The sequence below is a fragment of the Pangasianodon hypophthalmus genome, chromosome 26 (assembly GCF_027358585.1).
Source record: "Pangasianodon hypophthalmus isolate fPanHyp1 chromosome 26, fPanHyp1.pri, whole genome shotgun sequence".
Lineage (NCBI taxonomy): Eukaryota > Metazoa > Chordata > Actinopteri > Siluriformes > Pangasiidae > Pangasianodon > Pangasianodon hypophthalmus.
The window spans coordinates 11,156,167-11,176,864 of NC_069735.1; the positions used below are offsets into that span (position 1 = coordinate 11,156,167).

Below are 20,698 nucleotides of genomic sequence, written 5' to 3' on the forward strand. Positions count from 1 at the left end.
TGTGTGTGTGTGTGTGTGTGAGTATGTTTGTGTGTTTCTCACCACGCCATTATCCAGGTCTGTCTCTGTATCCGTTTTACATGCCCATGAGCTGCTCTTTATGTCAAACCATCTACAGTTGACATATACACTATATTACCAAAAGTATTCGGTCACCCATCCAAATGATCAGAATCAGGTGTCCTAATCACTTGGCCTGGCCACAGGTGTATAAAATCAAGCACTTAGGCATGCAGACTGTTTTTACAAACATTTGTGAAAGAATGGGCCGCTCTCAGGAGCTCAGTGAATTCCAGCGTGGAACTGTCATAGGATGCCACCTGTGCAACAAATCCAGTCGTGAAATTTCCTCGCTCCTAAATATTCCACAGTCAACTGTCAGCTTTATCATAACAAAATGGAAGAGTTTGGGAACAACAGCAACTCAACCCCGAAGTGGTAGGCCACGTAAACTGACGGAGAGGGGTCAGCGGATGCTGAAGCGCATAGTGCAAAGAGGTCGTCGACTTTCTTCACAGTCAATTGCTACAGAGCTCCAAACTTCATGTGACCTTCAGATTAGCCCAAGTACAGTACACAGAGAGCTTCATGGAATGGGTTTCCATGGCCGAGCAGCTGCATCCAAGCCACACATCACCAAGTGCAATGCAAAGCGTCGGATGCAGTGGTGTAAAGCACGCCGCCACTGGACTCTAGAGCAGTGGAGATGCGTTCTCTGGAGTGATGAATCACGCTTCTCCATCTGGCAATCTGATGGACGAGTCTGGGTTTGGAGGTTGCCAGGAGAACGGTACATTTCGGACTGCATTGTGCCGAGTGTGAAATTTGGTGGAGGAGGAATTATGGTGTGGGGTTGTTTTTCAGGAGTTGGGCTTGGCCCCTTAGTTCCAGTGAAAGGAACTTTGAATGCTTCAGGATACCAAAACATTTTGGACAATTCCACGCTCCCAACCTTGTGGGAACAGTTTGGAGCGGGCCCCTTCCTCTTCCAACATGACTGTGCACCAGTGCACAAAGCAAGGTCCATAAAGACATGGATGACAGAGTTTGGTGTGGATGAACTTGACTGGCCTGCACAGAGTCCTGACCTGAACCCGATAGAACACCTTTGGGATGAATTAGAGCGGAGACTGAGAGCCAGGCCTTCTCAACCAATATCAGTGTGTGACCTCACCAATGCGCTTTTGGAAGAATGGTCAAAAATTCCTATAAACACACTCCTCAACCTTGTGGACAGCCTTCCCAGAAGAGTTGAAGCTGTAATAGCTGCAAAAGGTGGACCGACATCATATTGAACCCTATGGGTTAGGAATGGGATGGCACTTAAGTTCATATGTGAGTCAAGGCAGGTTTCCGAATACTTTTGGTAATATAGTGTATGTAAAACCATGAACATGCATTTATTACATGCCCTAGTGTAAACTGACTGCTAAACATTTTTGTGTTAGAACTAGGATGTAAACCTTTAAAGTAAGAGCTATGGTATGGATTTGAGATGGGAAAGTATTGCTCTAGTATTAGACCTCTAGCTAGCTAGCATCAGCTTCTGGATAAGTGCATAGTTGGCTAACTACAGCTGTCAAATTGACTTGTTTAGACCTCTCTTAGCAAACATTAGCCCACATCTTTCACTTCATACTAATTAAATGTGATAAGTCATACTGATGTTTACAGTACAGTTTCTACTGTCATAACACTACTATCATACTGAGGAGACTGTGATAATAGCAACAGATGGAAGGAACAGAACGTGCATCACTTAGAACAGATTGAACTTAGATTCAGATTGTTTGGTGCAGCAAAATGGCAAACAGTTAACATGACAAAATGTTCCTCTGTAGGTTTCTTGCAAAATAACATTTCAACCAGAAAGGTCTTCAAAGTCCATAAAGTTTCATACTGCTACTTTAGGAGGAACTGTGTCTCTTGTATAATGCATTAAATTAAGCATACATGACTGCAAACCAACTAGAAAATTTTGGCGAAAATGGTTTTGAAACTTTAACAATCACAAAAATTTTTGTCTTAACTCGGACACCATGAGATGAGGAGCATCTGATATCTTTTGTACCCTTTCCTGGCCACAAGCTCAGGATCTTAAAGGTGCAATTCCGAGGGAAAAACTAATTTTTTGAAGCCCATGAAAAAATAAAGTCACAGTACAGTCACTGGACTGAAAAAGGTTCATAGAATCCCAACTTTAAAAGTTATTAAGGAGTTTTTTAGTAAATGAATAAGTGGTAAATGATAATCTTGTGCGTCTGATGACAGACTGCAAGAACTTCAAATTGCATTGTTCCATTAAAGTAGATGGTTCTTGATGGTGCCATGTTTTTTGACTAAAGGAACAGACTCTCTAGCTAAAATAACCTGATTGATATAAAACACGGCCATTACACAGTATAAAGAATATTGTCTCTACAGTCTTCTTTTGGTTTTTACCAACACAATCCTGGTAATCGCAACATTAGTTGTGTGTGTGACTATTCGTCTAATTTGGAGTCTCGGAAGGCAGTTGTGTAAGAAAGAAAAAAAGGGTCTATTTTGAGAGGTAGTTTAGATGCAGAGTGGGTGTAACCCAGCATGCATTATTATGCACCTTGCAACTCACTAATAATGACTGGTCGTGCCTAACAACTAGATCCCATAAGAGCATCACTCTATTTCAGCTACTCCAGAGAGTGAAGGAGGGAGAGAAAGTGGGTCAGAAAGACAAAAAAAATCCCTTATATAAGACTATCACTCACCCACCCTTTCCTCGTCATTACCACAGCTGTTACTATAGTAACACACCCCCCCATGTGAAAAGAGGATGGCACAGCCCTGATTTGGACTGAGAGAGAGAGAGAGAGAGAGCGTGGTGATCAGACCCTCAAGTACATCATCAAATCGCTGTATCTTTCCATTCACCTTCACAGCCTTCCACGGATTTTAATAGTCATACTGCAGCACAGGTGTTCTCATCGTACAGCCAGTGTGAATTCACACAACCAGAAGCAATACAAGAGCATATTAATCCAGGTATGTGCTGATGCCAAGCATGCATGCCATGTATGAAGTCACGTATGCTGGATGTTACATGTGCATAGGTGCAGTATAAAGTCTAGTCATGATATGCTCACGTTGTTTGGACATTTTATGGTTAAAACTGCAGTGGACTTCACAGAACCGTGGCTTATGACTACAGACGTACTGTTGAATAGGGGTCAGTGCATGCTACTCAGAGAATAAATTTCACTTCTCTCTGTCATATTCACCACAGGATGTTTGTGGACTGGTTCGTCCCGGTCTATCTGCTTGTTTCTGTGCTGGTCCTGGCTGGGTTTGGAGCCTGTCTCTACTTCCTGGAGCCTGGGCTTCAAGATGCTCACAAGTGGAGTAACAAGTCCATCAAGCACCAGCCTCTGGTGCCCACACTGAAAACCCACCGAGATGATGACAGCAGCGCACTCATATGACAAGATGTGTGGAGGAGGGACTCAAGCAGTGATTGGATTCAGATCAGTGATCAGCAGACGCTTAAGAAGACGAGTTCACCAAAATTTCCACAGATATTCTTTCGCAATACGAGTCCTCTGAATGGTTATAAAGAGGTTGACAATGAATATGCATTATAGAGATATTTAGATCTGGTTTGGTTGGTTTCTTTGGGTACACATTCAGAAAAAATGGTATTAAACTGTACCTTTCCTCATCACTGGGGTGGTACACTAAAGGGTACACCTTTAGTGTGTATGTTTCACCTGGAAAGGTGAATATAGTACCTTTAAAGAGACGAGTGGTTCTTAAGGTACAATTATGTACCTTAAAATTTTTTTAAAAGTACTCTACACTCATATTACCATGTAGAAGATACACACAAAAGATGTACCTTTGAACTGACTCCGTGACAAGGAGAGGTAGAGTTTATTAATTATTTTTTTCTGAGAGTGTATGCAGATAAACAGCTATTATGTTAGCTTTTTAAAATTAAAATGTTGAACAGTATAAATATAATACCAATTAGAACATGTGGGAAAATGGTCAAATGCTATATAGACAGATTACATATTTGGAACTCTGGGGGTTTTTCTACAGGATATACAGTATATGAGTAGATATATTTTGAGAATTTATGGTTTATGGTAGTTTTTGCTTGTCCTTTAATCATGCAAGCTTTGGACTGTTCTGGTAGCTTGAGTCTGCCATTGTTTAAAACAATTTAATATACATCTAATCTTTGAGTGACTTTTTTCCACATCTGTACTTTATATCTGATTTCTATTCCCTTATACTTCTATGGAAATTTTTGTTCTATACTAATTGTTGTCTCTTGTGCAACATGATGTATTAGTCAAATTATTACAGGCATATAGCAGGATGCATATCTGTGAACAAAGAAATCTGATCAGACAAATCAGTGTTTTCCATGTTATATCTTACTCCCTAGACAGAATTTTAGAACCATGTTTGTGTTATTTTAGATAAGAAAGCCAACCTTTACAATAAGTGACAGTAGTAGTTGTCTACTCCATACGAGACAATGCAAGTTGTTGTTCAATAAATAACCTCAATAAATATGAGAAAATGTATTGGAGAAAAGTCGTAACTGAATACAAATATATTATACCTATATTATAGGTAATGTCCTCTAAAAAGATACAAATACAGTTATGGTGGTGAATTATTCTTTACAGAAAGTTTCCCAGGCCATCTGGTTGAGACTAGAGGTGTGCATTGAGACTGGGATCTCACGGGACACAGCAAAACGTCATGCTAGCAGGTGATTTGACTTTAATAAAAGAAAGACACTGTGTGAACTAGGAGTGCATAATGTGTTTGCAGCATCCTTAGTAACTGCCTGGTCAGGATCGCAGTGGTTTAAATTAAGGTACTACTTTTTTATACTTTGGGAAATAAAATGACTGAATTCATTAGAAAATATCACAGGCAGGTACAAACAAAAAAATTAAATATATAAAATAAATAAAAATAAAAAAACAATCCCATACGCGGAGGCTGAGGAACCGTCAGAGCCAAAATTCACACAACATTGCAGACAGCACTGGCATTTCTACATCTGTTTTTTGTCTAGTGTTTCTGGAGGCATAGAAAGGAGAAAGAACCCACTTCAGGGTTTTGATATGTATTTTCTTATTCCATTGACAGATAATTTTGCTTCCTTCTAGAGATAGATGCTTAAATTAGCAAAATTATCTGGCAATTGTACAAGACTATTTCAAGCTTGAAATTAGTAAAAAAATATCTAGAAATAGGTTTAATAATCTTATGTTTACTTTGTTTTAATCTTATAATAGGAAATTTGATTATATTCAAGATATTTAAATTTGCTAAGGTGTAATTCTTTTGCAGTGCAGATAGTGTCATTGCATTATATGTACTGTGAAAATACTATACTACATCTTCAATGTCTATATTTTTAGGTGCAATTAGAGCACATATATATATATATATATATATATATATGTATATATATATATATATATATATATATATATATATATATATATATATATAATATTTATTCATAATACTGAATTTTCCCTTCTCATTTTCAATTATAATCTTAGCAATATTTTCTGTTTCTTTAAGGTGAAATGCTGGACAAAACTTTGACAAACAAAGGATTTACCCTTTCACACATTAAAAGTCATCATAAATAATCTACATTAATAAAGGGGTCATGTTTTAGCCAAGTGTATAATACAAAAGATTTTGTATAAAATTCTCAGCAATTGAAAGCACTTCAAGTCTTTCGGGAGTTTCACACACTCTCCCTCGTTTATCAAGCATGGAGTGATGGGAGTGGGTGAGTGAGACAGCGAGGCTTTAGACAAAAAGAATGGCGAGAATGTGATTATGGTACCCACCACTTTCTGCTGCCCTGTTTTTCTCTCGTTTTCTCATTCCGTCTCTCCCAGCCAGCAGAGAGATGCAGACTAACAGGTCGGTTTTAGTTCTTCTCTTTTTCTTCTGTCTTATTTGTGATATAAAATTCCTCCATTTGAACATGTGGCTCTTATTCTTTATGCATAATCTTTTTACAGTTAGTAATATTTTAACTGAAGATGCTACTATGAGTAAAGATGTGTATAAAATCCACAGACTATATTTAATGACATTATTTTGTAACACTCTTTCACTAACTTCATTTTTCTAGACTACTTTTGCTTGCCATAATTTTTACTGCCTAAAAATACATCTTAACTTTGCTTCGATTGTGCTCTAAATGTTTAACTATAACCCACTACTACAATATGAACCAAAGTGATCTAGACCAAACCGAATCATCATTATTCCCTACGTCCCATCAATGTCCCCTATATGTCTCCTCTCACTCTGTTACAAGACTTTCACCTTGTCCACAGCGTCCCTCCTCCATATCCCCTACTCGTCTATCTCCAGCCCTTCAAAATCTTTCTTCTTCTCCCTCTTCCAGCTCTCCTGCTCGTCTTTCCCCAAGTCTGATTCTCTTAAATTCATCTTCACCTTCAAGGCTTTCTCCATCTCCCCAACCTGTTTCATCATCTTCTTCTCCTATTTGTGCATCTCCTTGTCCATCCCCTCTGTCTTCTTCTTCCCCTGCAATACGGCTTTCCCCTTGCCCACAGCCTCTCCATTCATCCCCTACAAGGCTTTCTCCATGTCCCCAACTGCTTCCTTCTCATAGCCCTACTAGACTCTCTCCATGTACTATACCACTTTCTTCCCCTGTCATCCTGAAAAGGCCTATCCACATCTCCTCATTCAGTGACAGTGGGGGCCCCCTGGATCTTTCAACCCACACTTTTCCATGCAGCAGGTACTTGTCTCAGAATGTAATGCTTCTATAATCCTTAAAGTGGCCACTTCAATGTCAAGAACTGATGGGAATAATTGTTGTGCAATATTGCTGATTTCTTCACAGCAAACCAGCATCAGGTACTGATAGTCTGGAATCTTCCAGACAATCCCTTCCTTCAGCCTTCAATCAGCCTTCAGTCCAAAGCACTGTCCAATCAGACAATGAGCAGTCTAAATCGACAATAACATCATGCAGTGAGAGAAGGGCTAAATCAATCCCCATCTCAAAAACAAGAATCCAGCAAAAGCAAAAACAGGAACAGTTACCTAGGTACCAGTACCAAGGCATGCTTCGTAAAGATGTCAGTTCGGAAGACAAATCCATCAGAGATATCGTGACTAAGAAGGAAAGCATAAGTCGCCAAAACCTGAAACATATAGGAAGAGGACCACAAAGCCTTGCGTCCTATAAAAGAAGGCATCTAACCCAGAACCCTGTTTTAATTCAAGCCCGTCTAGGGTTAAACAAAACAGGAAAGACTGAAAACCCTGGATCAAGACTTTTATTTGACAGGACAAAGTCAAAGTTAAACCAAGCTTTGTTAAAATTGCAGAAGGATAAAGATGTGACTGGTGGAGAAATGTCTCAATCCAAGCCACAAATGGCAAAGTCTGATGCAAGCAATCAACCGTCAGGTCTTACCAACAGGTTTCAGAGCAATCCAAGCCCTGACAGTCAACTCAAACCATCCTCTGAATTTCCTAAGGACTATGAAGTGTTTATATCTTTAAAACAATCCAAAATAGTGGATTCCTCCTCTATCAAATCCTCTTCCTCTGTCACATCCTCTTCCAAAGCTCTAAACTGTGATCCAGAGATTCACACCAGTCCAATCACTGGGGTTTCACAGAAAATAAAAAGTGAAGGCCCTGTAAATGTTCATGAGAACAGCAACTCTTCTTTGCTTGATTTAAATACCAGTGTTACTGAAACCCAAAGGTCCACTCATCACAGTAAGCCCCAATTCACAGCTTCAGAAACAGACACCTGCATTAGCACACTAAGTCAAACCAAGCAGACGGACTGCTTCCGATTCCCTTTGAAGAGTCACGGATCATCTGCTGAATCCAGTCATTTGGCCAGAATCTGTAGACCTGAATCAGAAACAACCACATCAAATTATATTTACACACCCAGACAACTCAACCAGACTGACCAATTTCCTTTGAAGAGCAGAACCTGCAGACGTGTGATCAAAGGAGCAGGCAGTTTTTCTGACAGAAAGTCTACATATCTGATATCTACTCAGGCACGAAAGAAGGACTCATCCCTTCATGAAACAGCGAGAAGAGGGTCTCAGAAAAAAGATGTTTCCAAGCCATCAAAAAAGAGCTACGTTGGTTTAGATACAGATTCTTCCAAATCTAATTCAAGCCAAACAAGCTCTCTAGAGGAAGACACACACCTGAGAAAACACAAATGCTTAGAGGTACAGATAAAGTGTGGTATGTCTTGTAGCACACAATCTACTAGTACACACATAACCAGGGATACAAGGGATGATGCAGTGATTCAGATGGCCTCCCATGACCTGCCCCACACCGGCTCCCCACGAGACCTGTACAATCATCCTGACCAGGAAACACATACAGTCATTCCAGAACTTTCCATGGGTGACTGGATGCCCCAATCCGGAGCTGACAAAGCATGTGAACAGTCATTAACCGAAGAAGACAGTTTGACAGTTGAACAAGTGAATTTTGCTCAGTTACATCAGCAGGACGATTCCCTACTGAGGAGGCCATCTGTTTCTGAGACGAGGAAAAGCGAGCAAGAGATAATCCAACTTCCTGGTATATATGCATTTACATGTGAGTACAAGCCAAATGATTTGCAAGACACAATAGGTAACATGATAATTACTGTAAATTCATTATATTATAACATTTGAAAATGGATCAATACAATTTTAAAAATATTTTGAAGGCTATGAGTAGTCTTCAGTGTTAATATGAATTATTTTGACTAGATTGTAATAGTGAGAATAAGGACCAAGCAAATAGTTGCATAAATATATGCATCCACTTTCATATTCAGCTAATAGCATTAGAGTAAATAGCCTGAATGCATTGTCCAATCCTGATCCTAGAGTTTAACTCTCTGCAGAACTTAGCTTCAGCTTTAATTTCTGGTATTTTCCTGCTCCTGAACATGAAGATTAGCTACCTTATATGTCAGGTTCAGGTCGAAAATAAATGATCCACAGAGGATCCTGAGTATCCTATCCCAATTCTAGCTACAGGATTAGTATATATAATTGTTATCAACATTTGAAATTGGGTAAAATTCACAATCACAATCATTTGGTAACCCTGTTCATGTACTAGACACTTACAGTACAGTGTATATAGTCTATATTTTACTAACAACTTTACTAACTGGCTACTAAACAGGCTACTAAAACAAATAGCAACATTAGGAAAAAAGAGAGACGTGCTGCCTTATCAGGCTGCACACATGCATGTTTCCACATAGGAAGATAAAACAGAGCACGAGGCAAGTGTTTGCCTCTCACTGCCGCAGCATACACCAAAATGCGCAATATACTGACATGCGATCGAGTAAATATGAGCTAAAGAGGTGGCACACATGTAAACAGGATGCACATGAGAGTGCAACATGGGAAAAAGCTGTAAAATGTGAGTAGCTGGAATAGTCTGAGTGCTAATGGGTGTCTTCTCATTATGTTACTGAGTCTGAGTAGCAGTCTTGGCCTGTAAGAGAGCTATGCCGGCATTTCTGGCACATATACGTTTATACGTTTATATAATATACGTTTAAGAATATTTTGATGAACTCCTATACATACACAGAGAATGGCAATTAGATAAGGAGAGATATTAAACAAGTTTTTATTACTTAAAGCCTAAATTATTGTATTTAATAACCCGTAGCTGCTATCAGATCCAAAGTCCATAGGTTATGAGCATCCAGGTTTTTTCAAGCACATTAAATTTTAAATGAAAATGGCTAAGAATATAAATATAAAGTCAGCTTTTTTCATAATTTTAGATTATGCATGTCACAATGCTTAAAATATAGTCCTCCTATTTTAGAGGTAATTGTAGTTTCATTGCAATTCAATCACAGTAATATGAAATCATCTGCATAAGTGTGTATTTGATTTGCAAAAACAAACAAAATGAACAAATATGAAACTTACAGTACTGTGCATCTAAAGTAACATTTAAAGAAATTTTGCAAGTAGCAAAACAATTAATATATTGAGCAGAAAACAATAAAACAACCAATAAAAATTTTATTATAATTAAAGCATAATTTGCCTTTGTGGTTAAAGTAGCATAAAGAAATTGGCTGGATGTTTGAGCCAGGCTTCCTGTAGAACTTGCTACAGTTTTTCTGTCTCTACAGGGCCAGAATAAAGCCGAGACAGCCTATAACATTTCTATCAGAAACGTTATTAAATAAAGTCTATTACTTAGTAACCACTTGGCAGTGGATCCAGAGCCCATGCCACCCACACACACACACACACACACACACACACACACACACACACACACACACATATACACACTCATTCACACACCTAGAGGCAATTTAGCATATTCACTTACTGGCATGTTTTTGAGAGGTGGGAACGCTACCCACTGCACCACCATGCCGCCCTTACTCAACAAAAAACAAACAAACAAACAAATAAAAACATTTTTGTAACATTTGATTATTATTATTTTTTTAATTATTTTATTTTTTTTTCTTTCTATGGTGGCAGCAGACTATGTTAAGCACAGTTAGCTCATTTTCAAGAGTACACCTGCAAATGAATGATATTTAGTCATGGCTCCAGACAAAAAGCACAAAGTAAATATTGAGAAAGAAACAAGAATACTTTTACACATATATAAGAAATGCTGTAAATTCTTATATCACTCACCCGATTTGGATGTACATACCCTCAAATTAAAACTAAAAGTCTGCAATAATATTTTGTAATATTATTTTGTAATAATAATCTGTCAGATTAGACAGATTATTACTAAATATTATTAAAACCATCTGCCTAATATTGCGTAGGTCGCTCTTGTGCCTCCAAAATAGCTCTGATCCATCGAGGCATGGACTCAACAAGACCTCTGAAGGTGTGCTGTGGCATCTGGCACCAAGATGTTAGCAGCAAATCCTTTAAGTCCTGTAAGTTGTGAGGTGGGGCCTCCATGGATGCTCATGTGTCTATTGTAGGCACTTTCAGTAGTGGACGGGGGTCAGCATGGGCACTCTGACTGCTGTGCAGCTACGCAACCCCATACGCATCAAGCTGTAATGCACTGTGTGTTTTGACAACTTTCTATCATAGCCAACATTACCTTTTTCAGCAATTTGTGCTACAGTAGCTCTTCTGTGGGATCAGAAGAGCTACTGTAGCACAAATGGGCTAGCCTTTGCTCCCCATGCACATCAATGAGCCCATGACCCTGTCGTTGGTTCACCGGTTGTCCTTTCTTGGACCACTCTTGGTAGGTACTAATCACTGCATAATGGGAACGCCCCACAAGACCTGCCATTTTGGAGATGCTCTGACCCAGTGGTCTAGCCATCACAATTTGGCCCTTGTCAAAGACGCTCAGGTCCTTATGCTTGCCCATTTTTCCTGCTTCCAACACATCAACTTTGAGAACTGACTGTTCACTTGCTGCCTAATATATCCCACTCCTCGACAAGTGCCATTGTAACGAGATAATCAATGTTATTCACTTCACCTGTCAGTGGTTTTAATTTTATGTCTGATTGGTGTATATATATATATATATATATATATATATATATATATATATATATATATATATATATATATGTGTGTGTGTGTGTGTGTGTGTGTATGTGTGTATAGCGGAGTAATGCACAGTAATGTATTATTTAAAAGAAAATACAATAAATATTTAATAAATACGAATTATTTTAAAAGCCTAACCAGCGATCTGCGCATGCGCGCTGCATCATTCTCTCTCGTCTCCTTAGCAACGGGAAAGGTCGGAGTAGGGAGGGAGTAACGGCAGACAGCGAGCAGAGAGAGAGAGAGAGAGAGAGAGAGAGAGAGAGGGAAGGACGCGTTAACGAATCACGCGAGATCTTTCACACATTGGTCTTTATTAAGCAGCTCCAGCACATAAATAGCGTGTAGAACTTGCGTTTTCCTTCGAGAAGCTCCGGAGAATCTGAAGCGGTGAGTCTGCGTTAAACACGTTAAGGTGCGGTAACGGAAACGCGGGACTGAGTGAAGGAGTGATGAACACAATGGACATCCATCCACCGTCACGAGCTCTAGGGATGCTCACATCCTCCTGCTTGATCAGTGTTATGAGGGGGTGTTGTCTTAGTGATCAAACCTGTTTGTGTTTCTTAGTGCCTGGGAACATGCAATGTGGGTTATGTGATCATTTATTATTTTCTGCTAATTTAGGCAGTGTGAATATAGGACATGACTCCACAGGGATGCAGCAGCAGTGGACTGAGGCTAATCCTATTTATACTGCATGTGTTTGTGCCTTCATAAGCTTTAAGAAGCCTTATAAAAGGATTAAATGTTATCAGATTCTTGTACTGTGGGAAAAATCACTTGTTCTTTCAGGATTTTTGTGCCTAAAACAGATATCTGTGTTGCTCAGGAGAGATATTTCTCTTCCAATAATACCTGACCTAGATTGTAATAGAATACTTCAACACTGAAATAGTTGAAATAGTTTCAGGTTTTTATTTTATCAAATACTTGGATTCTGAGTTAGAGCTGAAAGAAATACCTCCCGTTGTCTAGGGCTGTAAAAAAAAAAACTCTAACGCACTATGTATAACGCAGATCTTTATCTGAGCTTACGTTTGATTGAATGTTGTGGTGTTTCTGCATCTCATCACTTTCCCCTGCAGTCGAACATGTGAGCTAGGAACATGTAGAGCCGAATGTCCCAAAAGAAAATGAAAAAGAAGGAAGGAAATCCTACATCCTGCATCCCCATATCCTTTCTTAAAATATTATTATTTCAGTATACTCCAGAATTAGTTTTTTCGTGTCAGGGAAGTGGGTGACTTTAACTGTGATTTAGTTTCTTTCCCAAACACTTGGCCTAGATCTTTAAAAAAAAAAAAAAAAAAAATCCAGTGTATTTTATTCACGTGATGCCATGTTACACTCTCTTGTGTTTTAACCCAGATAGAGCACAAGTGTTGATAAGATGTGCACAGTTTATATCTAAATGCTAACTGAATAGATGTCACAACTAACAACTACACTCCTGGGCAAAACAATGGGCCAAGCCCAAAATGGCAAAATATTAAGCTTTTAATGGTCTTAACAACAAATCATTGGTAAGAAAATTAGCAAGAATTAAACAAATAGATAAAGTAACTTTTCTTTACATGTTTAAGCCTTGTGGCCCTTGATGGATAAGGTGTGGCAGATAACCAAATAATGACTAATCTTTCAAGAAAAAAAAATATCCCAGAAGATATTTTTGGAAAATATTGAACACCAGACATGTATTAGTTTCGCTCTCTCCCACCCTCAATACCACGACTGAGGTGAGACCCTTGAGCAAGGCATCGAACCCCCAACTGCTCCCCGGGCGCCGCAGCAAAAAAGGCTGCCCACTGCTCTGGGTGTGTGTGTTCACTACTGTGTGTGTGTTCACTACTGTGAGTGTGCACTTGAATGGGTTAAATGGGCACAAATTTCGAGTATGGGTCACCATACTTGGCCACAAGTCACTTCACTTCACTTCATAACATATCTGTAAGCTGTACTTGTGTCAGGAACTCAATAGCTTACCTAAAACCCCCAGAACTCAGTCTCACTTTTGTTTCCTCTTGCTAAAGACATGTCAGAAATCGTGCCCCCGGAAGTGAGACCCAAACCTGCCGTCCCTGCCAAGCCATCTCATGTGGTACCACCCAACAGCATCCCCCCTGCGCCCCTCCAGGGCTCAGGGGCTGGAGGTCAGGGGTCAGGAGGAGGCTCAACATTGCTGGGATATGTTGGGATAGATACCATTATTGAACAGATGAGGAAGAAGACCATGAAGACTGGCTTTGATTTCAACATCATGGTTGTAGGTTAGTGAAAATTTTGAGCTATGAATCGAGAAAGTCTCTCAAGTTAGTCTCTCAAGTTATCTTATAAATCTGTTTCACCTGTAAACCCCCACATGATAACTTTCTGTAAATTATTTGAATATCTTATCCTATGCGCCATTCCATTGTTCCCACTTTTTTGTCCTTTCCCCTAGGTCAAAGTGGCTTGGGGAAATCCACCATGGTGAATACTCTATTTAAGTCTCAGGTGAGCAGGCGGAGCTCTGGCTGGAGTCGTGATGAGAAGATCCCCAAAACTGTGGAGATTAAATCTGTGTCACATGGTAAGATCTAACAGAGCCAGTGGTTGAGATCCTTTTTGTTTTAAACACACAAGTCTAGATGCATCAATTCTTAACAACTTCAGGCCAACCTGTAAGGTGGACTATATCTCAAAGTTTTTGAGAATAATTGTCTTCTTTTAGCTTTCCTCATTTCTGTGTAAAGGTAATATTTTGGAGAAATTCCACTCAAGTTTTAGAGAACACCACAGTTCTCCCTCCTCAATGTATCCAGTGATTGTGGAAAATGTGCCATTTTCATTTTACCAGAGCTCAGCGCAGCTTTTGATACTAGTCTTCTGGATCATCTTAAGTGTGGTGTTCACATCCAGGGAACTGCTCTAAAATGGCTTGCCTCTTACCTCAAAGACAGAGCAATTTCTGTTAGGATTGGTCATTTCTCCTTTTCCTCAGCAGCCATCACTTGTGCTGTACCTCAGGGCTCCATCTTGGGCCCTATGCTGTTTTCTTTGTATATGCTTCCCCTTGGATCTGTCTTTTGAAAGTAGAAAATTTCCTGCCATTTTTATGCTGATGATACACAGCTGTACGTCTCATTGAAAACTGGTAGAAGCGGCTCGCTGCAAATTGTCTTTGATTGGCTTTCGGATGTTAAATGCTGGATGACTAGAAACTTTCTTCAGTTAAATAATGACAAATTCAGTTATGTTAAATAGTCCCACTATCCCACTATCCACTGTCACATTAGCATTCTTGGTGGAACCTCCTTTAATTTATTGAGCAGTGAAAAAACAAAAAAACAAAAATCAAACCTAACTCAATAGCCCAAGTATCATCTAAAATAAAACCCCATTTCACAGAGATCACAGCACTATATGTTTCACTGGGAAGTTCCTAATGTTCTCTTTGTCTTGAACTTTCATCATGGAAACAAGGACTCTTTGTCTTTAAGGACGTTGACAGAGTCACAGGCAGCCTGGTGTGTCCTCTGCCCTGGGCAATGCCACAGGCCTGATACTGAATGCCCTTTGGGTGCCAGCGTTTGTGCACAGCTGGAAAACAGTAGGCTATGGCATTTGGCCCAGACCCCAAATCTGCTGAGACACACTGCTGTGTAGGCTTAATGTTTCAACTGTGTTGAATGTGCAGGCAGATATAGTATGCCAGTGTTGGGTTCTTTCCATGTAGAAAAATCCCCCTTTTGTATATTTGAAAGATTTTTTGTATTGTCAGCTGTATGTCTTTGGGGTTGTGACTGTACTTCATGAAAAGCTTTTTGTGTCGACATTGCTGCAGCTTTGCATTTGTCCAAAAATATCTTGGAAATTTAAAGCATGTTCCAAAAGTTCTGTTGAACTTGTGACAAGAGGCTCTATTTTGGACAATATATGAATATATGCATACTGCTGATGATATATATATGAATTCATTTACATTTATTAATTTGGCACATGTTTCTACACAAAAACAATAGACAAAAAGTAGCATTTTTGTAAATTTCTATATTTTCAATTCAAGTTAGAGTTAATTTTAGTATATTTTAAATGTGGTTTTAGTGTTAGTTTCTTGCAATTTCTGGCTATTTGTTTGTGTTAGATTTTTTTTTATAAAATGCATGAATACACACTACACATCCTTGGAATGAGCACACAATGTTTGAGGTATCAGTAATGTAAAGTAAAAATGCATGAACTTAACTGGCCAAACAAGTCTCAGTTTTTCACACTAGAGCTTTATATTTCAGGCAGGTTTGGCATGCAAGCCAATTTTCTATAGCATTCCTAATTTTCTCTCTCCCATTATAACCGATTTTGGTATCAATAAAAAAACTTAGTGATTTTCTGATATTTGATCAAGATATGGGTTTGGTCATGCATTATTTTGTGGCTTTGTTACTGACCAGAGTGAATTGTTGGTGATGTCATAGTTATTTTATATTGTAGTGATAGAGGAAGGTGGTGTGAAGATGAAACTGACAGTGATTGATACTCCAGGATTTGGGGACCAGATCAACAACGAAAACTGGTGAGTAAGGAGGTTTTCATAGATTGGATTTATTTATACTTTGTCAATATATCCTGTTGTCATCTGTCTTTGAATTATACTCTATTAGTGATCTAAAGCTGTCCACTTGTGTTCATAGCTGGGAGCCAATATCTAAATATATCAATGAGCAGTATGAGAAGTTTCTAAAGGAGGAAGTTAACATTGCCCGTAAAAAACGGATTCCGGACACCCGAGTGCACTGCTGCTTGTACTTCATATCTCCAACTGGACACTCGTAAGTGCAAATATATCACATCCTGAAATCAGCATGCCTCTTCTTGCACAAAATGGTCTTATTAATTTGAATCTAACAATAGTTAGCTTCAATTAACTGAAGTAGGTTGTGTAAATGCATATAGTAATTGAATTTCTGTGTAAAACAATTCCAAAAAATTGGAACATGAATTGAAAAAAATGTTCAGATTTGAGCCTCCAAGGAAGAGGGTAACATTAATAAAAAGTGATGTTCCCTGTACCCACTGGTCACTGCAGAGAAGAACTTAATTTAAGGCAGTCTGCATGGAACAGCCAGTTAATATGATATGTCTGAATGATTGTCTGAGATACATTAATCAAATCAGGCTCATTTGAGTCTTGCCACGGTCGCTGCAGCGATCTCTCTGCCACTTCAATCTATTAACTGCCCCCCAACCCCCTTTTCTCCATTGTTCTGTATCTGCTCTCTTTGACCTTCTGCCTTTCTATCTATCTTTCTCATCCACTTTGTGTCAGACTGCGGCAGCTGGACATTGAGTTCATGAAGCATTTAAGTCGAACTGTGAACATCATTCCTGTCATTGCCAAAGCGGATACTCTCACTCCTGAGGAAAAAACAGAGTTCAAGCAGAGAGTGAGAAAGAGTGTATGGATGGATGGATGGGTAGAGAGATCATTAGATGGATGGATATGTGGAAGAATGGGTGGATGGATGATCAGTAGTAGAATGGTTGAGTGAATGGATGGATTAATGAGTAGATGGATGGATGGATGGATGATGGCCAAAAGAATGTAGACACCTGACCATCACACCCATATGAGGGCCTTTCCCAAACAAAGTTGGAGGGACACAATTGTCTGTACTGTAATGTCTTTGTATACTGTAGAATTACAGTTTCCCTTCACTGTAACTAAGGGGCCCAAAGCTGTGCATAAAGTGAAGTCCCTGAAGACATGGTTTGCCAAGTCTGGTGTAATAGAAGTCGAGTGGCCTGCAGAGAGCCCTGACCTCAACCCCACTGATGTTCTTTTGGGAGGAGCTAGGAGCTAGTTTGCATGCTAGACTTTCTCACCTGAAATCAGTGCCAGAGCTCACTAATGTTCTGAACTAATGTGGCTGAATAGGTGCAAATCCTTAGAGTCATCTTCTAAAATCTAGTGAAAAGCCTTCCCGAAGAGCGGAGGCTATTATAGCAGGTTGAAACAATTCCATATGAATACCCATGGATTTGGAATGGGATGTTCAGCAAGCACATATGATTGTGATGGTCAGGTGCCCACATACGTTTGGCCATATAGTGTAGGTGGATGAATTGATGGATGGATAGATGGTTGGATATATGGGTAGGTGAATGGATGGACAGATGAGTGTATAGATGGATTGATGGATGGAAGGATCTTTAGATGGGCAGAATGGAAGAATGTGGAAGAATGGGTAGATGGATGGTAAATAGGATGGATGAATGAATGGATGGATGAATACAGTATATGCATGGATGAATGAGTAGATGGGTGGCTGGTTGGATGGATGAATGGATGGATGGAAGGGTGGGTAAATTGATAGGTGGGTCAGTAGATGGATGGATGGCTGAGTGGTTGCTTAGATGTCTGGATGACAGTGTTAATTCTGTTGACAAAAAAAATCACGTATATGACAAATATATATTTTAAATTCTCTTCCCTTGTCCAGGTGAGGAAGGAGCTGGAAGTGTGTGGAATCGAATTTTATCCACAAAAGGAGTTTGATGAGGACCAGGAGGACAAGGCTGATAACGATAAGATCAGGGTACAGTGCGAATTGATTGATACTGCCCTCTACAGTACTCAGAAAACACAGCTGCAATGTTCCTGCCTCATGTCCTTTACTGCTGTTTGTTTTTCTTTTATCGCCTCATTTACAATATTCCTGTCCTATTTTTTGTTCTCTGTTGCTCCACTTATATTATGCTCTCAGTCTGTGACTCATCGGTCTTCCCTCGTTAAATCTGTGTGTGTGGGTGTGTACAGGAGGCCATGCCTTTTGCAGTAGTGGGAAGTGACAAAGAGTACCAAGTCAACTGCAAACGGGTTCTGGGTCGGAAGACTGCCTGGGGAATAGTAGAAGGTGGGTAAGCTCACTGTGTCATTCTCTGGCCTTCCATCTAAATCAGATATAACTAGAAGGATTCAGTTGTAGTAGGACTCATTGCAGTGCTGACTTGGTTATCTAAGGACTTAAACACTGTGGGACATGGTTTTACAGGAAAATGTTGTGATGTTATTTTTTTCTTAATTTCTTATATTCCTATAACAACACTTAAGTATGTGTTTTATTCCTCTTATACCACAGCAATTCACCGACAATTGCAATTTTTAGTTATTAGAGTTTAATTTAGTTGTGGAATGTCAGAGAAATAAGTTTGTATTATCGCTTTCTGTCATGAACATGAATTGGAGGGGGTTGGAGGTGGGGAGAGAGATGAGTAATTATCTCTCCTATTTGAGCACTTGGCATGTCACTGCTGACATTTTGAGGTCATCTCTGATGTCAGTCATTGTACCTGTTTACCTTGTGTTTGATTCTCCCTAGATGCCAGTCCCACAGCCACTTAAACTCTGATCTTTTTGCAGATTTTTTGGGGTTGTTTTTGCAGACTTTTTTGGAGGTTGTAAGATAACTAACAATCAATTTCTTGTGTTGTTCTCCCATCAGTTGAGAACCCAAATCACTGTGAATTCTCTCAACTACGGGATTTCCTGATCAGGTAAAATTACATTGCAAGATTGTTTTTTTTTTCCTGTTATCATTGTCAATTCTCATTAGAAACAGCTTATAAGTAACAAATTAGAGCATGTCCTGAAGTGTTTTATTCCTTAAACTTATCTTCAACCATTTCAGGCTCAATTCAGGTATAATTGCCTCAGTAAATGTTAAACACTATGTACTGATTATTGACTTTGTCTCTTTATAGGTCTCACCTCCAAGACCTGAAGGAGGTCACCCACAACATCCACTACGAGACGTACCGGGCCAAAAGGCTCAATGACAACGGAGGACTCCATCCCATCTCAACCAGCAACAGCACACAGGAAAGCAACCTGTAAGGGGGAAACAGTGAATGAGAGAATGATTGAAGCGAGGTCGATAATGAAAGATGATAACAAATAATATTTTTGCGGATAAATACATTAGCACGTGCCCTTGTGGAGTTCATCTTAAAGCTTTTTATCCATCTGAGCATGTTCGTCGTTGCCTCTCTTTTTGCAAACCATCCTTTTTAAAACACATAATGACAGCACATCAACCTAAGAGGGAGACTGGCTGAAACGTTCATGAGCATAGCCTCTAGATATTACAGTTAACTTGCCACAGTATAGATGGATGACAGCACTGCCATTCAACTGCACACAATACATAGGAGTTTATAAATCTTTGTGTGAAGTCTCCTTTGTGTGATCATTTTCTCTAATAGGTTTTATTCTCTACCTGCCAAAACAATTCAGAACTCAGAAACGTTGACGATTTTTTTATTTTTTTTTTTTGCACTTTGACGATAGTATATTGATGCGCTCCTGTTTAACTATTCCTAAACACACTGCAGCATTTACCACTGGCTGCATGTTTTACGTAGCTTACCCAAATGACTAATGATCCTTTTGGGCACCAGTTCAGGACTTTCACATTATCCAGAATAGCACACCAAGTACTAAGCAGAAATCTTTGATTCCTCTCAACTCAAGGTTTTTGAAGGTTTATCCCAATACATTTTGTAAACATGTTTCTAGACTGTGTGTGCACAAGTGTGTGTGTGTGTGTTTGTGTTTGTGTATGAGAGAATGTGCCTTTATATCTTTTAGCTCCATCTTTCCAGTGTTCAAGCAACTCAAAAAAGAACATAATATTCAACGTAATTTTTTTTTTTTTTTTTTTTTTTTTTTAATATTTCAGGTGTGCCATTGTTTATATTAGTGTGCATGTATACCGCTGGAACAATGGTATTGCTTGATGTTTAAAAGTTCACTTTAGTGTCAAACACTTGATGTTTTAGTCAAAGCACAGGTCAATTCATGATCTGTTTAGGCAAGTGAAATTGAACTGTATCACACCTCAGATCATCTTTTACATTCTGCCAATCTTTGGATGAATACATATTTTTATTTATTTAATCTACGTTTTTTTCTCATTAATGCTTTTTGTGAAATATTAAATTACAAGGATGGTATTCTTGCTGAGTGCTATGTTTTTAAGTGTTATTTATTACATCATTTAATAAATGTTTTTCCATCA

At 39.0% G+C, this 20,698-nt stretch overlaps 1 protein-coding gene across 3 annotated transcripts; it reads left to right on the top strand.

The window, feature by feature from the left end:
- Positions 1-7,702: 7,702 nt before the first annotated feature.
- Positions 7,703-20,698, top strand: septin3 (septin 3). Of its 3 annotated transcripts, none has more exons than XM_026932256.3 (10): positions 7,703-8,655; positions 13,673-13,909; positions 14,083-14,211; positions 16,113-16,194; positions 16,313-16,450; positions 16,948-17,065; positions 18,122-18,217; positions 18,439-18,535; positions 19,124-19,175; positions 19,383-20,698. In XM_026932256.3, exons 1-10 carry the CDS (start codon positions 8,292-8,294, stop codon positions 19,513-19,515), a joined length of 1,446 nt encoding a protein of 481 aa, XP_026788057.3. In that variant the 5' UTR covers positions 7,703-8,291; the 3' UTR covers positions 19,516-20,698. The 3 variants fall into 3 exon arrangements, with proteins under 3 accessions (XP_026788057.3, XP_026788058.3, XP_026788059.3); XM_026932257.3 differs by lacking the exon at positions 7,703-8,655 and adding an exon at positions 9,323-9,483; XM_026932258.3 differs by lacking the exon at positions 7,703-8,655 and adding an exon at positions 11,857-12,029.

Bases quoted from the DNA above. Each gene is read 5' to 3' on its own strand.
- septin3 (XM_026932256.3), top strand. From the start codon at position 8,292: ATGTCTTGTAGCACACAATCTACTAGTACACACATAACCAGGGATACA. The intron at 8,656-13,672 runs GTGAGTACAAGC...CTCTTGCTAAAG, and splicing joins TGGTATATATGCATTTACAT to ACATGTCAGAAATCGTGCCC. The intron at 13,910-14,082 runs GTTAGTGAAAAT...CCTTTCCCCTAG, and splicing joins TTTCAACATCATGGTTGTAG to GTCAAAGTGGCTTGGGGAAA.